Source organism: Pelodiscus sinensis, chromosome 2 (genome assembly GCF_052426305.1).
Source record: "Pelodiscus sinensis isolate ZL-2025 chromosome 2, ASM5242630v1, whole genome shotgun sequence".
NCBI classification, from domain to species: domain Eukaryota; kingdom Metazoa; phylum Chordata; order Testudines; family Trionychidae; genus Pelodiscus; species Pelodiscus sinensis.
This window is the reverse complement of record NC_143053.1, coordinates 39,949,454-39,972,132: the sequence shown is the minus strand read 5'-3', so window position 1 is coordinate 39,972,132 and position 22,679 is coordinate 39,949,454. Positions and strand designations below refer to the sequence as shown.

The 22,679-nt window shown below is 43.6% G+C and overlaps 1 protein-coding gene across 1 annotated transcript in view; it reads left to right on the top strand.

Annotated features, from left to right (window-relative positions):
• Positions 1–22,679, top strand: part of LAPTM4B (lysosomal protein transmembrane 4 beta) — a 93,895-nt gene that overhangs the window by 25,398 nt on the left and 45,818 nt on the right. The window contains exons 2-4 of the mRNA XM_075920334.2: positions 4,886–4,997; positions 19,305–19,378; positions 20,301–20,423. Coding sequence (XP_075776449.1) covers positions 4,886–4,997; positions 19,305–19,378; positions 20,301–20,423 — 309 coding nt within the window. The remainder of the gene's footprint in view (positions 1–4,885; positions 4,998–19,304; positions 19,379–20,300; positions 20,424–22,679) is intronic.

The window sequence follows — 22,679 nt, the reverse complement described above, 5'->3', positions numbered from 1 at the left end:
CTGAATCAGGATGCCTGGGGCAGAGCAGATGGGGTGCTGCTGGGTTGGTCCAGTAGCACCCCAGCTGCTCTGCCCCAGGCGTCCCCAAGTCAGCTTCTGCTGAAACTGACCAGCGCTGACTACAGGAAGCCCCAGGCAGAGTTGCTCTGCCCCGGGCTTCCTGGAATCAGCTGCTGATCAGTTTCAGCAGCAGCTGACTTGGGGACGCCTGGGGTTCTTAAGTTGATTCTGTATGTAAGTCAGAACTGGCGGTCAGTTTCAGCAGTGTCTGAATCTGGACGCCAGTTCCGACTTACATACAGATTCAACTTAAGAACAAACCTACAGTCCCTATCTTGTACGTAACCCGGGGACTGCCTGTATATGGAATTATTTAGTCCTCCTTTCCCCTTCTGACAAAGAATGTATCTAAAATTTTATCTGTATTGTTAGCACTATGGCTTTATTTTCCAATATGCATAATCATGGGGCCATAGCTTCACACAGTGGCTCTCAACCCAGGATACATATGCCCCTGTAGGTAGGTAGAGGTCTTTCATGGCAAACATCAGCTCATCTAGATATTTGCCTAATTTTACAACAGGCCACATAAAAAGTGCCAGCGAAGTCAGTACCTATTAAAATGACTTGTTTATACAGTTCTTTGTACTATATGCTGATAAGAATACTGATACAAATGTATTAAATATTTTGGATGTTTTTCTACAGTTTCAAATATATTGACTTCAGTTACAACACAGAATACAAAGTGTACAGCACTCACTTTATATTTTATTAGGAATATTTGCACAAAAGAAATGGCATTTTGCAATTCACCACATACATAGATACAGTCTCTATCATGAACGTGCAACTTACCAATGGGATTTTTGTTACATAGCTGCACTCCAAACCAAAATGGTGTAGAACTTCAGAGCCTGCAGTTCCATTCAGTTCTACTTCTTGTTCAGCCAATTGCTCAACCAAGTTTTTTTTGCAGTTATGGGAAATAAAGCTGCCAGTTTCTTATTTACAATGTCACTTCAAGTTGAGAACAGGCATTTGCATTACACTTTTATAGCCAGCATTGCAAGCATTTATATGGCAGATAATTATGTGCCATAAACACTTGTATGCCCCTTCATGCTTTGGTTACCATTCTGGAGGGTATGCTTCCATGCTGATGATGATGCTCATTTTTTTTTTAAAGGTATTAATTATATTTTGACTGAACTCCTTGGGGGAGAATAGTGTGCCTCTATTTTGTGTTACCCACATTCTGCCATCTATTTCATGTTATAGCAATCTTGCATGATGACCCAGCACGTGGTGTTTGATTTTAAGAAAAGTACAAATGAGATTTCTGAAGGTAGCTCCAGCACTCCACTGAAAGTTTGAGACTCTGAAGTGTTTTCTAAAATCTGAGGGGGACGAGGATCAAAAAGTCTTAAGAGCAACACTCCTATGCAAAAAGTACAGAACTCAAAGCACTAACAGAGAAAATCAAGATGCCACCAGCAGGATATTCATGATGATGAAAGTGAGCATGTTAGTCCGCATTGCTTTGGATTATTATCAAGCAGAACTGATCAGCACATATTCTCTGAGATGATGGTTGAAGCATAAAATAATGAATCTCTAGCACATCTGGCACAAATATCTTGTGATGCCAGCTACAGAAGTGCCATGTGATTACTTTCAGGTTACATTTTAAAAAGAAGCAGGTAGCATTATATCTGGCAAATGTTAAAAAAGTGTTTGTTCAAGTGACTGCTTGAACAAGAAGTACTACTGAATGGACTTATAGGTGCTAAAATTTTACATTGCTTCATTTTTGAATGCAGTTTTTTGTACATAATTCTACATTTGTAAGTTCAACTTTCGTGGTATAGATTGTATTTATTACTTATGTGAGGTGAATTAAAAATACTATTTTTGTTTTTTACAGCACAAATGTCTGTAATCAAATATAAATATAAAATGAGCACTGTATTTAGTTCTGAGTAGTATTTGAAATCAATATATTTGAAAATACAGAAAACATCCAGAATATTTCAAGACAATGTATTCTATTACTGGTTTATAGTACAATTAATTGTGCAGTTAATCACAGTATTTTTTAATCAATTGACAGTGCTAGTTAAAACATAAAACGGTCTCTGATAGTGCACAGGGCTTGTTACTTCTCTCCTTATGGGTAAGCAACTCCCATGAGCCAGGTTAGTGCAAGATTGGCATATAAGAGGACAGATGTAGATGGAGTGGCCACCAGGGTTTTTCCTAGAGGCCATTTTGAAAAACTGCTCCCCTGTGTCCACTCGAAAGAGCTCTTTTGAAAAAGGCATTCTTCCTCGTAAAAGCAGGTTTACCGCTGTCGAAAAAACTGCCGCATTCTTTCGATTTAACTGTGAAAACGCGACAGCAGTCTAGATGCAGGTGACGTTTTTTGAAAAGCCACTTTTTTCGAAAAAACTCTGTAGTCTAGACATACCCTAATCAAATAGTTGATGAAATCCCATTGACTATTTGGTTTGTTAATCTAAATTTAACATCCCTAGTACATCTATACAAAAGGATGATACTTTCATGCTTTTAAGTAGTATATCCCAGGGATCTTAAATTTTTCTGTCTCCCCCTCCCCTGCCCCAATTTATTTATTTCTGGCATCTACCCTCTACTCCTTCTGTGGGAGAGCACGAAGCAAATAATGTAATTCTATTCTACAGTTAAAAATAACAAAGTAAAAAAAGACCATTTGTTTCTGTAGTACTAGAGGAAAATCTCGGTTTCTCTGGTTTACTTTTATAATTTTTTACATTCCTTGATGGGGGGCCAGGTTGGGGTACTCTTACTTTCTCCACAAGAAATACCCTTCACTTCAAAATGTGTCTAAGGCACTGTTGATCGCATGTAAAGGTATGGCAGTCTGGCCCATGATAGTCTTTTTAGTTCTCTAATATTTGTTGTTTCCTACCCTGCATACTACTATTTCTTACTCTTTGTTGCTTTTTTCTTCCTTTGCTTACATTGGCTTTGTATTACACCTAGTTTAGGTTTTATTACTCACACAGAACTCTTCAGCATACATGAATAGACCTCTGAATGGCACAGAAAGATGTGCAGCAGCAAATGTCACACTTAATGTAGGTTTACACTGTGGGCTAAAGTTGACCTTAGTTATAGAACTCTAGCTCTGTGAATAACATACCTGGAGTCGACATAGCTTACATCGACTACCTGCAGTATTTACATCATGCTGTTAGATGTGGACTTAACTTTGTCTGCGGGCACAGGCTCTCCATCCTCGCTGCGTATCTGTCATTGGGTATTAGTAAAGTGCAACACAAAATGGCTGAAACAACTATTATTTTATTAACACAACACTGAATTTAAAGAATAAACACACAATCCTGGATGTCCTAAATAAACAGTGGCATGAAGTCAGAAGCCACAATGCAAATAATCAAAATTGGGGGGGGAAGGGGGAGTACAAATAATAGGGGATCTAACCACCATCATGATGTTTTGGTGATGTCTAGGACAGAGAAAGGGAACTCGAGGAAAGAGGACAGAGCGGTGGAGGCTAGACATGTGACAGGTCTTCTCTCTTCTGTCTTCCTTTCTTGACTTGTCATTCTGCGTGCAGTATAAGGACAGGAAAACGAATGATGAAAAAAGTGTGTGTGTGGTGTGTAAGTTTGAGAGATCTAGCTGCCTGGCCTTACTGCAGTCACCCTAACTTAAAATGAATAAGCCCTTTGCCAGCAACTGTTACAGGTGTGGGAAACAGGGTAGCTGCACCATAGAAGGCTGTCCCAGACCCACACTCAGGTGGGAGACTACCAGTCTCTGTGGTGGCAGCAACCATGCTTCTACCTCAGTCTATCTAGCTAAACAGCCTACCCCTAGCTGCCTGAAGGGGCCTAGAAATGATTGTCGCTCCAGCATTGCTGAGTTGCACAGAGAGCAAGAGCGTGTAGAGAGCCCTAAGGGGCAGGTGAACACCCCTTATAAGCCCTCTTATCATTGGGCAGATGAGTCATGTGACCCCACTTTTCCCACCTTTACCTTTTCCTGCCCTTTTCAGGCAGGGGATGGTGACAGAAGCTGACCAACATTTTTAGAGGGAAAAATCAAAATGGTGGACATAAACTGATGCCCTGTCCCCAACAATGCTGGGTTGATGGGAGAAGCTTGTCTTAAGCTTCTCATTCTGGTGGAGTAATGGAGTCAATGGGAGTGTGTTTGGCAGTCGATTTCGTGGGTCTTCAATAGACCTGCTAAATTTAACCCTGGTGGATTGATTGGTGCAGCGTCCATCCTGCCTGTAGTGGAGACAAGCTCTAATATTGCAAGCTGTCCCTGTGCTGGGCCCCTTCTATAGCTTCTGCTTTAGGAGCCAATTCAAATCAGCTTGAACGTTAACTTCACTTAGAATTCAGTCTCTTTCAGCAGACAAGCCACTTAGCAGCTTGCCAGGAGTGATCTCATCTCTCAACTCCATCTCATCAGCATTATCCAGATTAGTAACCTGTGAATCTTCAGTTATAAAGATCTCAGGATTTTAAAAATAAATTCTTAGAACCGAATGAACTATAAATAGATGTTCACGCTTTATAATTCAGAAGAACAGTATTGGTGAGGTAGATGGAGTGGTCTTGTCATGGGTGACTTGCTCCTTTGTATGGAAAAGGGGTTCAGTGGGTTTTGGGTCATTCTGTAATTTGGGCCTCTGGTACAAAGAAAAACTGTATAGTCTATTCAGATGAGGAGAATGTTTTATATAGTGGCAATTAAATACATTTCCCAGTAGGAACACATCTTTGCAGTGGTTAACACATTCCACTCTGCAGTATTTTCACTAAGAAACTACATATCCTGACCTCTTCTTTTCTTCTCTCTCTAGATCATCAATTCAGTGGTACTACTGATCCTGCTGAGTGCCCTGACCGATCCTGACCAGTACCACTTATCAAGTGCTGAATTAGGGGGTGAATTTGAATTTATGGATGATGCCAGTAAGTACATAGCATTTAATTATCCGTGTTCACCAGTATTTCATTTCTTTTTCTGAAGCAGCAGTTTGGTCAGAGTTATGTCTCCTAAATATTGCTTCACTATGGTCTCTTAGCATTCTGGCTTTTATGGTGAGAGTCATATCTACACAAACAACCACCACCATAACTGGAACTGATTGGTTACTTTTTCAGTGGTGTCATCCAGTTGCCTGTTGTTTGAATGAACATAGAGACCAACTACCCCCTCACATCTAGCAAGGATCCATTCATAATAGTGGTGTGGCCCATGTGGAAAAGCCTGCACTGTCACTTAGTGATGTAGCCACTTCATTGATCAGAGGGAGGACTAGAGTCAATAGAGTTGCAAATCAGGGGCAGGTTCCTAAGTAAGTGCACTGACTCCAAAGGTCACTTGATGCCCTTGGATATTAACTAGGAGAGGAATAGTTTCCATGGCCACTGGCCTGGAGGATAAAAGTGGCTTGTTGATAGTCTGTGTCAGGTCTGCAATGGGCTTGGGTCATAGGGAAATAAGTAGTGCCCAGGTGGTTTCTGCATTAGTAAAACTATTTGTTGCATGTCAGTCAATAAGGGCTTGTCTTCACTATGTGGTGGACCAATGCTGTAGCAATTTGTGTCTGCTTAAATGTGATACATCGATCTCTAACTGCTCTCGTGGCAATTCTGATACTCACCATTAAGAAAAGAGTAGCCAGTGTGAACAGGAGAGCAGTCCCGTTGTCCTTACCACACAGCTGTGGTCCTAGGCACCTGACTCAAACCAGTTCAACTACACTATTTGAGTCGCTAAAATTGTGTAAGTTAGATTGGAGAGGGAGGAGATTAGTGGAGACAAGGCCTAAGAGTCTGCTGCAGAGGGAATGGTTGGAGGAGAGGCTCCAGGATTCATAATTTGACTGGTACTTGTAAGAACAGTACGGTATCAACATGAGCCAGCAGTGTTCCCTCAGGAGCTTCAGATCAGGTTTCAAGGGGACTGTCTAATAGAGAACCCAATTGCCCTTTCACCAACCCTAGACTCTGTCCTAGATTCTTTTGGACTGGGTTCCTCATGGGGCAACTGGAGATAGTATGCCAGCTAACCATAGTAGTAACACGGATTAAATTGTCACCAGCGCACACACGCTCTTCAGGGGCAAGTTGCTGGTGGGTTGGATCTGTCTGCATTGGCTCAACTGGTGGGGCAGAATCTGATAGCATGAGGTGCAGTTTCAATGCTCCTCTTCCCCCTCCCCCCTGGTCATTGGCAGTGATAGTCAAATGTGCATTACAAGATCTGTGAAGATGTCTATCAGACCTGTTACAGTTTCAACTCGGGCAAGTTCATGCTTAGCCTCATTCTGCAAATTCCATCAAAACGGACATAACTGGAAGTGAGCTACATAGAAGATATCCATGTCTGACCCCCTGTGAAGTTTGCGTAGGGTGGCTTTAGTAGAGGGGTGTGGTTGTGTAATTGGAAAAAGGAGGATATTGTCCCCTGGATGGCATTCCAAGTAGATAGAACTGGACAGTTGGCTTCCAACGAGAGAGAGGCCCAGTTAAATATCTCCCCTGTCAGTAGGCTGACTACAAAGTCTACCTTGGTATAACCAGGAGCATATCTTCGTGGTTGAAGTAAGAACAAGAGCAGGCACTGTTTCATGAAGCTTCACATTTTTGAGTGGTGCCCATCAGAAGTCTTTGGCAGAGGGGGGTAGCAGGTGCCAACTGAGATGGCAGCACAGCCAGATGGGATTCATCGTGTTTTCTGTGTGAAGCTAATGATCCTGCTCCTGCAACACACATTTCTCAGTGGCCAGCATTGGATTCTGCACTTGCAATGCTCAGTTACAATGCCTGAAGGCCGGTCACCTGCACATACAGGGTATGGCAAATTCCATGGGGTCCAACTTTTGCTGGCCTTACTCAGAAGCTGATAGTGGTCCAAGCAAGCTGTAAGGTCTGGGGTGTGGGTGGGCATGTTTACTAGTTTCAGGTGCCTGGAACCAGAGCTGTGATCAGTCAAGTGCCATGCCAGAGGTCAGAAGTGGAAACATAGTTAGATACCAAGGCAGGGGTTGCAGTAGCAGTAAGGATGGGGCATAAGAACAGGGACCTGGAGCGTGACAGAAAAACTGGACTCAGGAATAGACAGGAGTCCAGGATAAGCAGGACAGGAACCAGGCACGGGCAGGAGAGCAGGACTCCGAAGTCAGGCAAGTAGGTAGGGTCTGCAAATAGCATCCAACCAAAGGTTACTCTAGTTGCTCAGACAACTTCTTTTGACTCTTCCTGGTTTAAGCAGAGCTTCCCAGCTAATCCGTGAGACTGGATATTTCACCCTGTTAGAGAGAGCATGCACCAGAGCTTCTAATGCAGGGGTAGGCAAAAGGGCCATCAGCTGTGCAGTGGCTTCCCCTTTGAAACTGCTGCCTCCGCCCATTTTAAAAGGTCAGTGGAGTGTGGGCTCAGCTGGGGACTCCCTGGCTGACCATGGTTATGCACAGCACTTTCCAGGAATCCTGGGTCAGCGGGGGACTCTCCAGCTGATCCTGGGTTCTGGGGAAATGCCGCAGGGAGCCCAGGGTCAGCTGGGGAGTCCCCAGCTGAGCCTGGGCTCCACTGCCCCTTTAAAATGGGCTGGGGCTGCCCTTTGAAATGCCACCTCTGTGGATCAGCTGTGCGGTGGGCTGTCCTTTTAGAATGCTGCCTCCATGCATTTCAAAGAGGCAGCTTAGGGTCAGCTGTGGACTCCCTAGCTGACTCCAGGTTCCAGGACTCCTGAGCTTACCCCGGGCTCCTAGCAGCATGCTGTATAGCATGGAGCCGGGGGTCAACAGGAGACTGTGCATTTTAAAGCAGGTATGCTGCATGCAGCCCGGAGTCAGCGGGACTTCCCCCTGCATTCCTCCTTTGAAATGGACAAGTGCCTATTGACTAGTCAATGGAAATTTCATCAACTAGTTGACTAGTCAATTAACTGCATTTTAACAACCTTAGCCCCTAGTCAAAAATTATTGCCCACCCCTGTTCTACTGTGTCACTTCAAATGATTTATCAAAATGTTTATTTTCACACATTCTTTAAGGTGCATATACCAAAAGTTAAATATTTGAGGCTTTTTACTTTTTCAATGTGTTTTCACTGGAAATAATTTCTCTACATCTTTTTATATGACTGGGTTTAAGATAGTAATGACTATAACAGATTCAGATGGAACCTAGCTGAAATTGACATATTAAAACTAACTTCCTTGTCCTAATTCTCAGAGATTAACCTTGCAATGATTGCTATCAGTATGGGGTTTAGATAGCTGACATTAGAGGTCTGCCAGTGCCGGAGGCTTTAAAATAGTAATTCTGTTTTGTAATACTGTAGCTGTCAGACCAAGTACATATGGGATTTCCATCTAGATTTAAAAATCCCGTCTTCTGGGTAGCATTCAGAGGTGAATTCTAAAACAATAGAAGGATGACTGGTGGGTTGACTTCTCACATACATTTGAGAATAACTGAATTTGAAATGCTTTCTAATTACTAATGGACCTCAAGAAATCTCCTTTCACTCTGTTCTTTTGCTTGCTTGGTTTTCATACTTAGTGAAGTACAGGCAACTAATTTAACTCATTTGCTAGTCAAATTACTTTCAATCAGAAAAGGTTTCAGAAAGGTTTTTAAAATTTATTAATAGGATTGTGTGTAAACCTCATACTTTTTTCTTTTTGAGATGATAGTGGCAAATTTCACATTTATATTCTTATCAGACCCTGCCCTTTCTACTGGTCTTATTCAAAATAAATGTTTCATATATTCGTTGCATGTTTTAATAAATGCTGTTATTTCTCATGCAAAACCTGCACAATATATAATAATGTTAGCAAACTACAAAATCCACTGATTGCCATAGTTTTAGGGCCTTACTTTAATTGGTTTTGGCTTGTTTTGTGAGTAAAATATTGCATTAGTTTTCTTTGTTTGCTGGCAGTGAATTCTAGGTAGAAATATATTAGACTTCTAACTATTAGTATTTGAGACCACATTCTGTAGCTAGCACCAATTTGTAGTCACAAGTTGTAGGTGCAAAATTGTTTGATAGAATAGAATACTATAAATGGAAGGGACCTTGAGAGGTCATTGAGTCCAGTCCCCTACCCTCACTTCAGGATCCAGTATTGTCTAGACCAGTGGTCCCCAACACGGTGCCCGCGGGCGCCATGGCACCCGCGGGGCCATTTGTGTGCGCCTGCCAAGTGCTCGGGGCTGGCCTGGCCCTGGGCAAATGGTGCATGCGCTATGCCAGAGCCGGCCCCGAGCGCGCGGCTATGGGGGGGGCCCCCCCAGCCCCGAGCGCGCGGCTATGGGGGGGCCCCCCTGGGCATGCATGTGTCCCCGCCATCTGGCACCCAGCAGGTGAACAGCCACGCCCCCTGGTGCCCGGCAGCCTCTAAAGGTTGGGGACCACTGGTCTAGACCATCCCTAATAGATGTCTGTTTAACCTGCTCTTCATTATCTCCAGAAATTGAGATTCCTCAAACTCCCTAGGCAACTTATTCCAGTGTTTAACCACCCTGATAGTTAGGAAGTTTTCCCTAATGTCCAACCTAAATCTCCCTTCCTGCAATTTAAGCCCACTGCTTCTTTTTATGGTTAGTCATGATGGGTGTGTCTAGACTATAGGGTTAGACTAAAACTTCCCCTGCGTCTAGACTGCTGCAGCATTCTTTCGAAAGTAAATCGAAAATGCGGCAGGTTTTTTGGCTGCGGAAAACCTCGTTTTACGAGGAATAACACCTTTTTTTTTAAACTGCTCTTTCGAAAAAAGGCGCTAAGTAATGCGAATTGTGCTTTTTTTGAAAGAGCGCATCCAGGCTGCCTGGGTGCTCTCTTTCGAAAAAGCAACTTGCTTTTTCTAAAGTACTAGTTGTAGTCTAGATGCTCTTTTGAAAGAGAGGTTTTTTCAAAAGTATCTTTCAAGAGAGCCTCTTTCGAAAGAGGCTTTTAGTCTAGACATAGCTGATGGGTGAAATCCTGGCTCTGCTGAAGTCAGTGTGAGTTTTGCCATTGACTTCAGTGTGGCTAGGATTGTTCCTCTCTATTTGTGAGTAAATCTGGCTTATGGAGCACCTTCAGACTTGCATTAATGGTAGTTGAGAATTTCTGTTGTATTCAGGATGTAGTTCCTTCAAACATTCTACCTTTAACATCAGTATAACATAGTTTCTCCCAGTGAATAGAAGAAACATTAATAAACTGCAGGATTGTGAAGCCCTGTTGCATGCTGTAGGGTCTGAAGTGAAAGCTGGGGGCAGGGAAAGGTGGATGTTTTTCCTTTGCATTTTTAAGACTGGAAAGGGCAGGATGGCAAAGGAACAGCCGAGCCAGGCATATTGGATAGACCCCAGAGCATGTGACTTGATAATCTGTATCTCTCACCCACGGCTCCTGAGCTAAAGGTGATCAAGGAAAACTTAAGGCCCCCTGTTTGCACTTGGCATTGGGACTTCTGGTTTCAGTAGACTGAGCCCGTGAGAGAAGTACCCCTATTTTTAGGGGCCCTGTGAACAGATAGGAGTTTTCATATTAGATCAGGGAGTGCTGGAGACGTGAGAACTGCCCTTTATTTTTGTATTTAAAAATCTGATATGCTGCAAAAGAATGGAAATACTTGTAACAAAATCTGAAATTCCAGAAGGTTTTGTTGGCTTAACAAGATGCTGCTGCTCAGTTTGTCCAGCTTCATGGATCTTGACCCTGACACATAACTATTTCGCTATTAATGTTGCTTCTCCTTTCTTGTTAGTATTGTTTAGCTATTTTGTTTTATTTATAAATATAATGGGTTCTGGGAGGACCTCTCAGAGGTCAAATCAGGGCAAATTGCTTAGAAACAGGGCTGCTTACAGTCCAAGGACATGCTTCCTCCACTATAACGCACACCAAACCACTCACAAAGAGCACTCCTTTTTGCCACATTGATCAGCCAGAAGTGTCTCAAGCAATCTCCTCAGACATTCCAGCTTTTTCTGTGCCACAACACTTTGCTTTTCATAACCTGTCATCTGTGTAATCTCACCAAATCCAAACAGGTTCTTCTGATCTCAAAGGACCAGCCACATTTCCAGGTCAATTTATACCTTTGATATTACCCAAAAGAGAACACTGTACCAGTCCTTTAACATCAGTATCTAAAATCTAAAGCAGCGTTTCCCAAACTATGGGCTGGTACTGGGCTTCAGCATGGTTGCTGGGGTGTTCTGGGCTCCCAGAGTGCCTGTGTGGTGCCTGGTCTCCCAAGCCCTTGGTTGGCCTGGGCGGAGTCTGCAGCTGGATCTTCTGGCTCCCCGCAGATGCGTAGCTAGGGGAGGTTGGAGGGGAGAGGAAGAAGAGGAGGGGAGAGCCAGTCATCAGAAGCAGCACTGGACGGGGGAATTGGGGCAGGCCAGGGAGATTGGGGGAGGGGCAGCCAGCGGAAGCAGACCTGGGCAGGAGGCTGGCTGGGGGAGATTGGGAGTGGGAGGAGGAGTAGGGGAGAAGCGGCCCCTGGAAGCAGGGCTTTCCTGGGGCATCGGGACTGTCTGAGAGATTGGGGGGCTGGCGAAAGCAGGGCTGCCGGGGGACGCGAGGTCGGGGGTAGGGAGCTGGCCGGGGAAGATGGTGCGGGTGGGGGGAGAAGCGGCTGCCGGAAGCAGTGCTGGACGTGGGCAGTGGGACTGGCCTGGGGAGATTGGGAGGAGAAGCAGGAGAGAACTGGCTGTCCGGGAGGGGATTGAGGGAAGTGGGGCTGGCCGAAGGCGCAGTGGGGAGCGGGACTGATCTGGCCACATGCGGATCTTGGGGCGCTCCCCCTCCCTCCCCGCAAAGCACGAGTGAGTCCAACCCGGGTATTCTATTGTGTAAATCCCCCCCCACACACACACACCCTCGAAGTTGTGAACTGTCTGGCTGGTAGACACACTCATACAGTCTGAGCACATTTACCAGCCAGGCAGTTCAAAACTACAAACTGATACATTTAGTAATAATAAAACTTACCTAATGAGAAAATACCAGACATGTTATATGTCTGGTATTTTCTCACTTTGTTTTTTGTGTGTTTATATTTTTGGGCTGCAAAAAACAGTATGGGGGGGGGAGGGTTCCAACTAAAGTAAAAAGTTGGGGGAAACCCTGATCTAACCAGCTTTCTGTCTGTCTTACGCTCAATTTATCCAATCCATATTCCTTGACTTGCTGGCAAGAATATTGTGGGTGACCATATCAAAAGCTTTGCTAAGCTGGCACTAGGGGCTTTGGGAGGACCAGAAACAACTTATTTGAATATTATCATTTGATTAATGTAGGCAAATATGCAAATGAATGTTACCGGTCCTCCAAAAGTTAGTGCATGGATTTACTGGTCCCCATGTCAAAAAGTTTGGGAACCTCTGATCTAAAGGTTTATTAATTAAAAAAAGGTTGAAGTAAAATTGTGAAAGGAAACAAAATTACATACAACAATTACGAAGTTTTTGTAGCAGAGATAAAATAAACTAACTTTAAAAGTTCTGAAAATTGTCCTTTATTAGGAATGGCCACCAGTCCCTCCAGACCCAGTGCATAGCAAACCTGCTTCTGAAGTGATGAGCTGGAATGAAGACAAATGAAGGAACTTCTAGGGCTCTTTTTTATAACCTTGCTCATGTGGAAAGAATTTCATTGTTGCTATGTGAAAGTACCTCCCAAAATAGTGTCACATGAGCAAGTCGTATCCTTTTTAGGCAATGGCTGCTTGTTTACCTGCTGGTCTGCAGATTTACATCAAGACATGGATTGCACCACTCAGAGTTACTTGACTGTCCATCCTTCCATAGTAGGATAGAGACCTGTTGATTATTTCCCAGAAGCAAACATTTGAAATATAAGTACATAGCCAATACTCGTAATTTCAGATATAAAAATCATACAGGCATATGAGCAGCATAAACAGAACCAGCAAAGCATAAGTTTTCAATAGACACAACTTGGCACAAAATTTGGGGCAAACACACAATTGTGGGTGCAACAGTACTCTACATGTTCATATCAAAAATCCAATAACCTCACAATTTATTAGTTATGCACGTATGATACTGTATGAAGCAAATGAAGGTAGAGGGTGAAATCCAGGCTCAATAGACGTCAGTGGGAATTTTGCCATTGAATTCATTGGGGCCATGATTTCATCCATGTCTCTGCCCCAAAATGCTTTCAAGTCATAACCTAAAAAGAGAACAGCAGAAAACTGTTTAAGTGGCTTCCTAATAGCAGTCATATCTGGAATAACCACATTTGTTTTAAAGAAAAAACAACATCCCTATCCTTCATGATCTCACCACATTATTTCCTTCTTTCACTGATGCTCTGCATAACCTTGGACAGCTTCCAATCATTGGTCTATTGTGATAGGGAGCAACAGTGCCAGAAAGGTACACAGCTCACCTTAAGAGCTTTGAGGAAGGTGATACGGCTTCTTATGGTGAGTCTCACTTACCTGTAAGCCGAGATGCAGTCTAGCACTCCTCCATGTGATGTGACGGTGGATTTGAGATCTCAATGACTATGTAGGGTCTGAGCTCAGGGACTTAAAGATTTTTCATGTTAGCTGCCATCATTTATTTACTTCTTCCTCTTGCCTCCAACTGGGTGCCTCTGCCACTCAGACGTTTCTCTCATCGTCAGGTAGGGTTGCCAGATTTCCAGTATTGAACTGGACAGTTTAGTATTTTTGCCTCCTGTCTGGTTTAAAAAAAAAATTCAGAAAATACCAGACACCTAAAATGTCCGGTACTTTCTGATTTCCCTCCCCCCGGCTAGGAGGCAAAAATCCCAGACTGCCCGGTTAAATACGAGACACCTGGCAACCCTACCTGAAGATGGGAGGCAGCCTGGCAACCCTAGTGCTTACCGGGTTCTGCAGGGGAGCTGTCCGGCCCCGCACAAGGAAGCAAAATGGCAGGTGGCCGATGGCAGTTTGTTAGGGCCAAAAAGCCTCAAAAGCATTTCTTAAAGGGGCCACACTTTTTTCCCTTGGTATTTTTTTCTGAAACCATCTGGCAACCTTATTTCAGGGTAAGCAATCCTGTGAGAGTGAAAGGTCGTGAGACCAGAAGAGTGAGTGGGATAATCATTGCAGGTAGGACCCTGAAGGAAGCTCTTGTCTCAAATGAGGGATAGCCCAGTCCTGCACTTCCAAGAGGTGGTGTCCTCCCAGTTTCTACTCCAGGTCTCATTCCTAGAACCAATCTTGCTGCAAACAATCTGGATGACTTAGGCTGAACATGTGCATCATTTCTGTGTGTCAGTGACAGAACTGACAGGAATCTGCCAGCAATCCTAGATAGCATCAGCTTTGTCTTCTCCCTAAAGCAAAAAGTAAAGACAATCAGAAAAATACCACCCATCTTCAGAAATTAAGGAGCTTTCTTTTAAAATGTATTGATTGGGTCTCTTACATAAAAAAGGGCTTCAAAAATCTATTTCAGGCAATAATAAATGACCCAGAAACCGTACCGGTCAAAGCTCAGCTGATAATCACTAACACAATAGAATGCATTGTATAGTTGTTATGAACGAGCGCTCAAAGGTACTGGTTAAATATGCTAAATATCTAATTTCAATCCTAATTAATTTAAGCTGACAGAACTCAAAAGAGCTGATGAGCATTTGAATGAAAGCCTACATGAGCCAGCTAGGGTTTGACGTAAGCAGAGAGAAAATATGCGCAAGCACAGCAGATCAAAGCAGAAGTGTCACATTTTATCAGTTTCTGATGCTCTGTCATTGAAATGACACTGTTGCTTATAGAGCAAGTGCTACATGGGTCATAAATGAAAACTAAAAACAACTTCTCACAACAATGATTGAATAATTGGTCTTTGTGATGGGATCTGCAGTGAATCAGGGCTAAGAGTAGAGCAACTCTGCTCAAGGGAAGTCCCAAACCTCAATAGGTGCCAGGGCATGCTCCCAGTGGAGGGACAGTTTAAAATGGGTCGGCAACCTATGATTGGTGAGCCAGATGCAGCTTTCTTTTTTTAAGCTTGAGCCCAGTCCCCACCTTGCTCCCCTTTAGCAGGCAGCCTGAGCTAGCACTACAGCAGGCCTGGGCAAAACACCCTCCACTGGCTGGATCGGGCCCACGGAGACAGCAGGGAGACCTCAGGCAGCTTTCCTTGCTTGCCCCATCCCACACGCTGCACAGAAAAGTGATAGAAATGTAGCTGTGTTAGTCTGGTGTAGCTGAAACAAAATACAGGACTATGTAGCACTTTAAAGACTAACAAGATGGTTTATTAGATGATGAGCTTTCATGGGCCAGACCCACTTCCTCAGATCAAATAGTGGAAGAAAATAGTCACAACCACATATACCAAAGGATGCAAAGATAGCTTCCCCAATTATCACCTCTAATGCCATTAGGTCACAGACATTTACCTTCCTCTCCCTCCCCCCCCCCCCCCCCCACATCCCCTTCTGTTCTGAAATTTGATTTGTCCTTTTCATATGTGTTCATTTTTTTTAATTGTATCCTATGGTATATATGGTTGTGACTATTTTCTTCCACTATTTGATCTGAGGAAGTGGGTCTGGCCCACGAAAGCTCATCATCTAATAAGCCATCTTGTTAGTCTTTAAAGTGCTACATAGTCCTGTATTTTTTGTTTCAGCTGCACAGAAAGGCGCTGTGGACCCTTTATTTTCCACACATTGTGTGCCAGGACGGGGAGGGATGCCTCATGATTATGCCTGCCCTCAGCACAATCCCATTGGCTGGTTTCTGGCCAGTGGAAGCTGCCTGTTTCAAGAGCAGGCAGTGCAGGAAGTGAATTCCGCCCCCCCCCCCCCAGGCTCTTAGTCACCAAGCACATGGCCAGGCAGCCTGGGAAGATGGGGGTAGGGGTGCCAGGTATCTGGTTTTTGCCCTGACAGTCTGGTAATTGCGTCTTCTGTCTAATAAAAACAAACAAACCAGAAAATACTGGACATGTAAAATGTTTTTCTCGGACAGAAGGCTGGCGGGGACATTTTTCCCCTACTGCGTCTGGCGGGGAGTGTGGGAATTTAAAGGCGCAGCGGCTTTTTTGAGGATGGGGGAGGAGGGAGGCTCAATCAATTTTTTTTCTCTTGCCATGTTCGGGTTTTTTTGTGAAAGTATCTGGCAACCCGGGGAGGGGATAGGACAGGCTCCTGATGGAAAATTGGGCTAAGCTGTAAGTCTCACCAGTAAGTGAGCTGGCCAGAGCCTGCCTCTGGCACCCCAGCTCCTTCCTTCCCCTCAGTCCCCCCCCACTCCTGTCCCTCTCACCTTCATAACCCATACCCTCTGCCCCCCTCCTGAGTGCATACCCCCCCCACCCCCAGATACTGCACTGCAATCCAAGCCCCTGGCCAGACACCCCCACCAGGGGTTCTGCCCCTTCTTCCCTGGCCAGACACCTACTCCCAGTTTGCTTCTGCACCCTACTGCCCACCCAGATTTTGCACCCTATCCCACTCACTGGCAGCTCTGACACACACACACACACACACACACACACTCTGTCTGTCTGTCTGTCTGTCTGTCTCACACACACATATTTTGGGCCCCAATCCAGAGCATGGGAGGGCACAAAATTCTCTAACTTTACCCCAGAAGAGTTAATCTGGCCTGAGACCTTGAACCTCAGTTCTCCTTACCCTTCTCTCCTCCTCCCCCACACATGAGACTGGAATACCAGGGGAGTGAGGTGTCTCAGTTGGGAGCCACGTCAGTGAGGATTGGAGGTTTCTGGAGGGGTTTTTGCTTCTCACTTGTGTGGTCCCAAACTGATTTCTCTGTGGGACAGTGGCTCCTAATCCAAAAAAGGTTCCCCATCCCTGCTATAAATAAAGACAGTGTTGAAACCTTTTGTGTTGGACATATTTTACTTTATGAAGCCTGGCCAACAAGCCTCCAGGTGGGGCTCAGCCCCCATCTGGCTGCAGTATCAATGCTCCTGCACCCCCCACACACCCCAGCCCTGAGCCTGTCATACACCTGAACCTCTGCCCTTACCCCTACATCCCCAGCCCCTGCCATAAGATTGACAGAAGACAGCCTGAATGTGTGTGTGAAGCTGGATTTGATCAGTTATGATGTAAACTTCAAAGAAATGAGTGAAAAGATGCAGCAGCAGAAGTCCCATTAAATAAAGTACGTGAGTACAATGTTTCACTTCTGCTATTAGTAATCATGATGTCAATTATCAATAATATTAAGTTGTATATTTTCAGTGATGCAAATGAGCATTCATATACAGCTCTTTGTTGACCACTTGTTCTGAATGGTGATATAGTTTGACTCTGGTTTGAAAAGGTTGCTGACCCCTGGTCTAGAAGGATCCTAGTTAGCCCAGGAAGTGGAAGGTGCTAATTGCTGCATCAGGAAGGCAAGGTCAATACTGAGCACTATGTCAGAAGTAGCAATGGCTTCGTAGAGGTTGTTCTAGGATTTAGATTCTCTGTGTACCCGGCCCCACTCCAGCAGGAGAGGCCCCACTCTCCTGGCTGGTGGGGCCACACCTGGCGCCGCTGCAGCTGGTGGGACTCCATGTTCCCCAGCCGGCAGCCCTACTCCAGCTTCCAGACTGCTGGCTGGGTTCCTTGCTCTCTCACCCTGCAGACTGGCTGAGCTCCTAGCTGCTGGCAATTTCTGTAGCTGGAGCTCTCTGGTCTGGTAACATCCGTGCTCCTGCTGTATCATGGATGTTGCTGGACCAAAGCATCCTGGACCACAGAAGTTAAACTTGTAGTAGGAAGTGACCTGGGGAAAACATAATTTTGGAGGAGCTCAATAACTGGGTCAGATGCTTTGATAAACCCTTAGGGCCTTGGGTCAGGACTCAGAGTGAGTGGGCTTGGGTGCTCCTCCAGTCTGCGATCCTCTGTGCTAAGAGAACCTCTTGGGGAGCAATCTGAGTACATCAGGGTGGGGGTTAAGGCTGCAGCTGGGGCCCCCTTCTGGATGAGTAGGTTGGCAGAAGCTGTAAGGCTGTGCCTTAACTCTGGTGATGGGACCTTACAAACTTGAAAATGGATACAATGAATGGACAGGGGATGGGCCAGATCCAGCCCTGGGGCCAGATCCAGCCTGCCTAACACTTTGATCCTGCTGTTGGACTGCGTCTGGCTGCTTTCTATTTATATCCTGCCTGTGCCACTGAATTTCTAGGCAGCAGGAACATATTTAAATGACTCGCCTTCCTCTGTAGCATGGGGTACAGATCACAGCTGGAGGATTCTCTGCATCTTGGGGCCTTCAAAGTATTTGAAGGCTTCAATATCTGAGATATAGGTGAGAGGATGATTCTAGGAGGAGGTGGGTGAGATTCTGTGGCCTGCACTGTGCAGGGGGTCAGACTAGATGATCATAATGGTCCCTTCTGACCTTAAAGTCTATGAGACTCATGGCTTTCAGTTGAGGTGGTGCTACTCTCAAGGGCCAGAGCCATGAGCCCTTTGCTCTGTTTTTAATTCAAAGCCTCTGTCCCCAGGCAACTCTGGGGGGAGGCTAGTCCCCAGCCCTGCCCTTTGGCCAACCCCTTCTGGGTGTGGGGCTGGCCTATGACCTTGTACCAAAAGTCATTAAGTGGCCCCCTGTGAAAATTATTGCCCAGACCCTGGGTGTAAGATTGCCCTGGGAGATCAGCACTGCTGAGTCCAGAGTGAAGAGGTTCAATAACAAAATTCTGGGGCTGATCTGATTCTTCTTTGATTGGCACAAGTGAGGAACTCTAATGCCACCAAGTCTAAGCTAATCCCTTTCCTTAGTCTATTCATATCAAGTTTGATTAGTCATTTTTAGTTTTAAAGTGATGTATTCACTGGTACCGATCGGTTTGTGTAAGAGCAAAGGTAATAGCAGAAAGAGGTATGCAGTTTTGTTGTTCCTACTTAATGTAGCCATGTTTTAGCTGGATGCTTTTTTTTTCTTGAATTTATCAGCATCTCTATAAATAAAATATACCTCATCGCTAAGTCCAAGATCTCTAGGTGTTAGGTTCTCTACATATCATGTTCCCTCTCCTTTTTTTCCAACCTTTGCTAGTGCCACAGAAAAATTGATGCCGTAGTCACACACATTTTACATCTTGCACTTAAACTTTCTGTACTAAACATGAGCAGGTGAAAAAATGAATTAAAAGCTCTGTGGTTAGGGAAGGAACTTGCAACTCTCAGAACAATCTTAAAATGTCAAGTTTCTAACAGTTCTACATCCACTTTTGATTCTGCATATTTAACTGCAATCACTTTAATTATCTGTTTCAGATATGTGCATTGCCACTGCAATTTCTCTTCTTATGATTCTGATCTGTGCAATGGCTACATATGGAGCATATAAGGTAACTAATCAGATAAAATGTTGATTAATCCAACCTGAATCATTCTGCCTTTGAAACTCCTAACAAGCAGAAATTAAAAAAAGCCCTGTCTCCTAAGGTTTTGTTGTTGATTGTAAACATTTATAAAACAATTTAATTTCTTCTATGAGATTACAGGAAACTTATGTTTGAGATTTGATTGTATCAAGTGATGCTATGCTGATTGAGGAATACAAGACTAAGTCTGTGTCTGCACTGTGGACCTTATAGCAGCACTGCTGTACCACTGCAACTGTGCTGCTATAAGGTCTCCTCACGTGGCTGCTATATGCCAGCAGGCGAGTGATGGTAGCTGTGTTGGCAGGAGAGTGTCTCCCACCGACACAGCACTCACTGTCCACATGGGTGATTTGGCTGGTGAAACGTTTATCAGAATGTGGTTTATTTCATAACCATGACTGACAAAATTGCTTATGCAGACTTAGTTTAAGATTGTCTAACTGTATTCATTGTGTGTTAGATCTATTAGTATATTATGGGCAAACCTCGGATACAAATGGCCAAATCCTAGTTTTATGGAAGTGAGTGAATTTTTTTCACATTCACTTCCCTGGGACTGGGATTTGTCCCAAGGAATGTATTTATATTAATCCCGTTTGGTATTTTAGGAAGCCAAAACAGTACTTTGTGATTGATTTTTTTTTTTTTTTTTTTTTTTTTTTTAAACCCGGTTCCTGTATAAGGTCTCAGACTCATATACTTAAAATTCTCAGTTTTGCTGCCCAGCATCTTTGGCTGCCTATCATATTTTTAAGCATATTTAACAAGCTATTTTCCCCTCTGAGAAACTATCACAAAAGAGTATTTTGCACTATTGATTTTGAAGCATAAGAAAATAATCGTTATACTTTAACATGTATCTATTTTCCTTTGTTTTTTATAGCAACATGCAGCCTGGATCATCCCTTTCTTCTGTTACCAGATCTTTGACTTCGCCCTCAACACACTGGTTGCCATCAGTGTACTTGTTTATCCAAACACAATTCAAGAATATCTACGACAGCTGGTAAATTGCTTAAAGTGAACAGTTGTTTTCATGATCAAGAGCCTGGCCTATACAGTTAATAATTTTTCTGCCTTAAACCAAAGAGGGAGAACAGATACAGGTTCTCTCTGGCAGTCATCTTTTTCTTTAATCATTAAGTCTCTGTACAGGTATTTCTCCTCTGCACTGACTTCATTTTTTCCAAGTTGATTCTTATTTGTTGTTTTCCACCCACATTTGTAATCTGTTTGTCCTTTGACTTATTCCTCTGCCTTTGCTTCCAAGTGTAAGCTCATCTATGAATGTCTTCAGTATTGCCTCTTTACGCCTTCATCCAGATCACTAAATAGGATATCTAAGACCGCAATATCCCGGCAATATCCCACTCTCTCTGACCTGATAATAGTGCCACCTCTCATAGGAAGCTGGGACGATGACTTGGTACATTAGTGTTTATCATTACTCTGCCTGCTGCTTCTCATTACTCTTTATTTACAGTTCTCTGTCTGGTTTTCCATTTATGTGACTGAATTCATGTCAAAGCCAATTTCAATTCAGTTTTTCCAGGTAGATTTTTGTGAGACAGCTGCAAACTAAGTTTCCCCTCGGCGCTATGTAACTCTGTATCAACCCTGACCTGGAGGCGCCAACTCCTGAGGTAAGGATAGGTAAGCCTATTAAAGGCTTTTCTTCAAGAAAACATCATTGTATTTCAAAAGCACATTGGCTCACATGATACTGGCTGGCTTGCATAAATCAGGGCAAGTAGTGTTCAGTCAGCTAAAGTTAAACTGTGCTATAACATCTTTGGCAACAAAGGTGCCAAATGGAATAGACACTTGTGATGCAAACTCTTTCACACTAGAATCTGCCCTGAAACCACCAAGTCTGTCCACAAAGTCCAACCAGTCATGAAATAATAACTGAACAGGGCTAATGTCAACCACTGATTCCGAATGCAATTTCAATTCTCCAATCATCTGCTTCTCTCAATATACTCTCCTCTGTGAGTATACAATAATGGTAATGATGCTTAGGAACATGATCTTCTGTCTTGTCACCTTTCATCATTCTTCCAATGAATAAACACACATCCTATAGAAAGTCACACAATGACTCCGAATTCAGTAATTGAGAGTTTTCAGCAAAGATTGCAAAAGGTCCAGGTCAGTAACTCAGAGCTTCCCTCTTCTCCCCCCCGCTCCCCATTAGTCTTTATTCACCAACTCTATACAGTATGCTGAGTCAAAAGAACTGCAATATCTTCTCTTCTTTTTTTGCAAAAATCTCCAACTGGAACCAGTGCAAACTTCTTCTGCTCTTCATCTGATGAACCATAGAATCTCTTAGTTAACTAGTTAGCTAACTAATTAACTCACTAATCAGTATTAAGTACAGAAATGAAAAGTGAGCCTAGCAAAATGTGTTTCTTTCCCCATCATAAAAGAATTTAAATAACTTTTTTTAAAAAAGTTGGTGAACCATATTGGTGAAAACAACTGAAGACAATTTGGATAAAATCAAACAATGAAGGTATGTAATTAAAATGAAAGTTTAGTAAAATTGAATTGAAATTGGCTTTGATATGAATTCAGTTATGTAAATGGAAAACTAGATAGAGAACTGTATACTCGGGTCTTCTCAAGTGGGTTTTGCCCACGAAAACTCATGACACCATCAGCATGTTTTGTTAGTCTTTAAAGTGCTACTAGACTGTTTTTTAAGCTTTTCCTGTAAGTAAAGAGTATTGAGAAACATCAGGCAGAGTAATGATAAACACTAATGTATCAAGTCAATGTCCCAGCTTCCTATGGGAGGTGGCACTATATCAGGTCAGTGAGAGTGGGGTATTAAAGGGATCTTGTTGTCTTAAGTTTTCTATTTAGTGGTCTGGATGCAGGAGTAAACAGGATGTACTAAAGAAATGCTTAAATGAGCTTACACTTGGAAGTGAAGGCAGAGGAATAAGTCAAAAGACAAATAGATCACAAATGTGGGTGGAAAGTAACAAAATAAGATTCAACTTGGAAAAACAGAAGTCAGTGCATCTAAGATAGTCAAAAATAATCCAAACCACAGATGCAATGTGGAGGAGTACTAGAGAGTCCTGATAATTGGGGGGTGGAGGAGGGGGGGAAGAGAGAGACTGTCATAGAGAAAGAAGGAGAACTGGTATCTGTTCTCCCTTTCTGATTTAAGGCAGAAAACTAATAACTGCATAAAAGCAAGTAGTAGTCCTGTGTAGGGATGTTAACTATTGGGTATTTGTGTAAATAT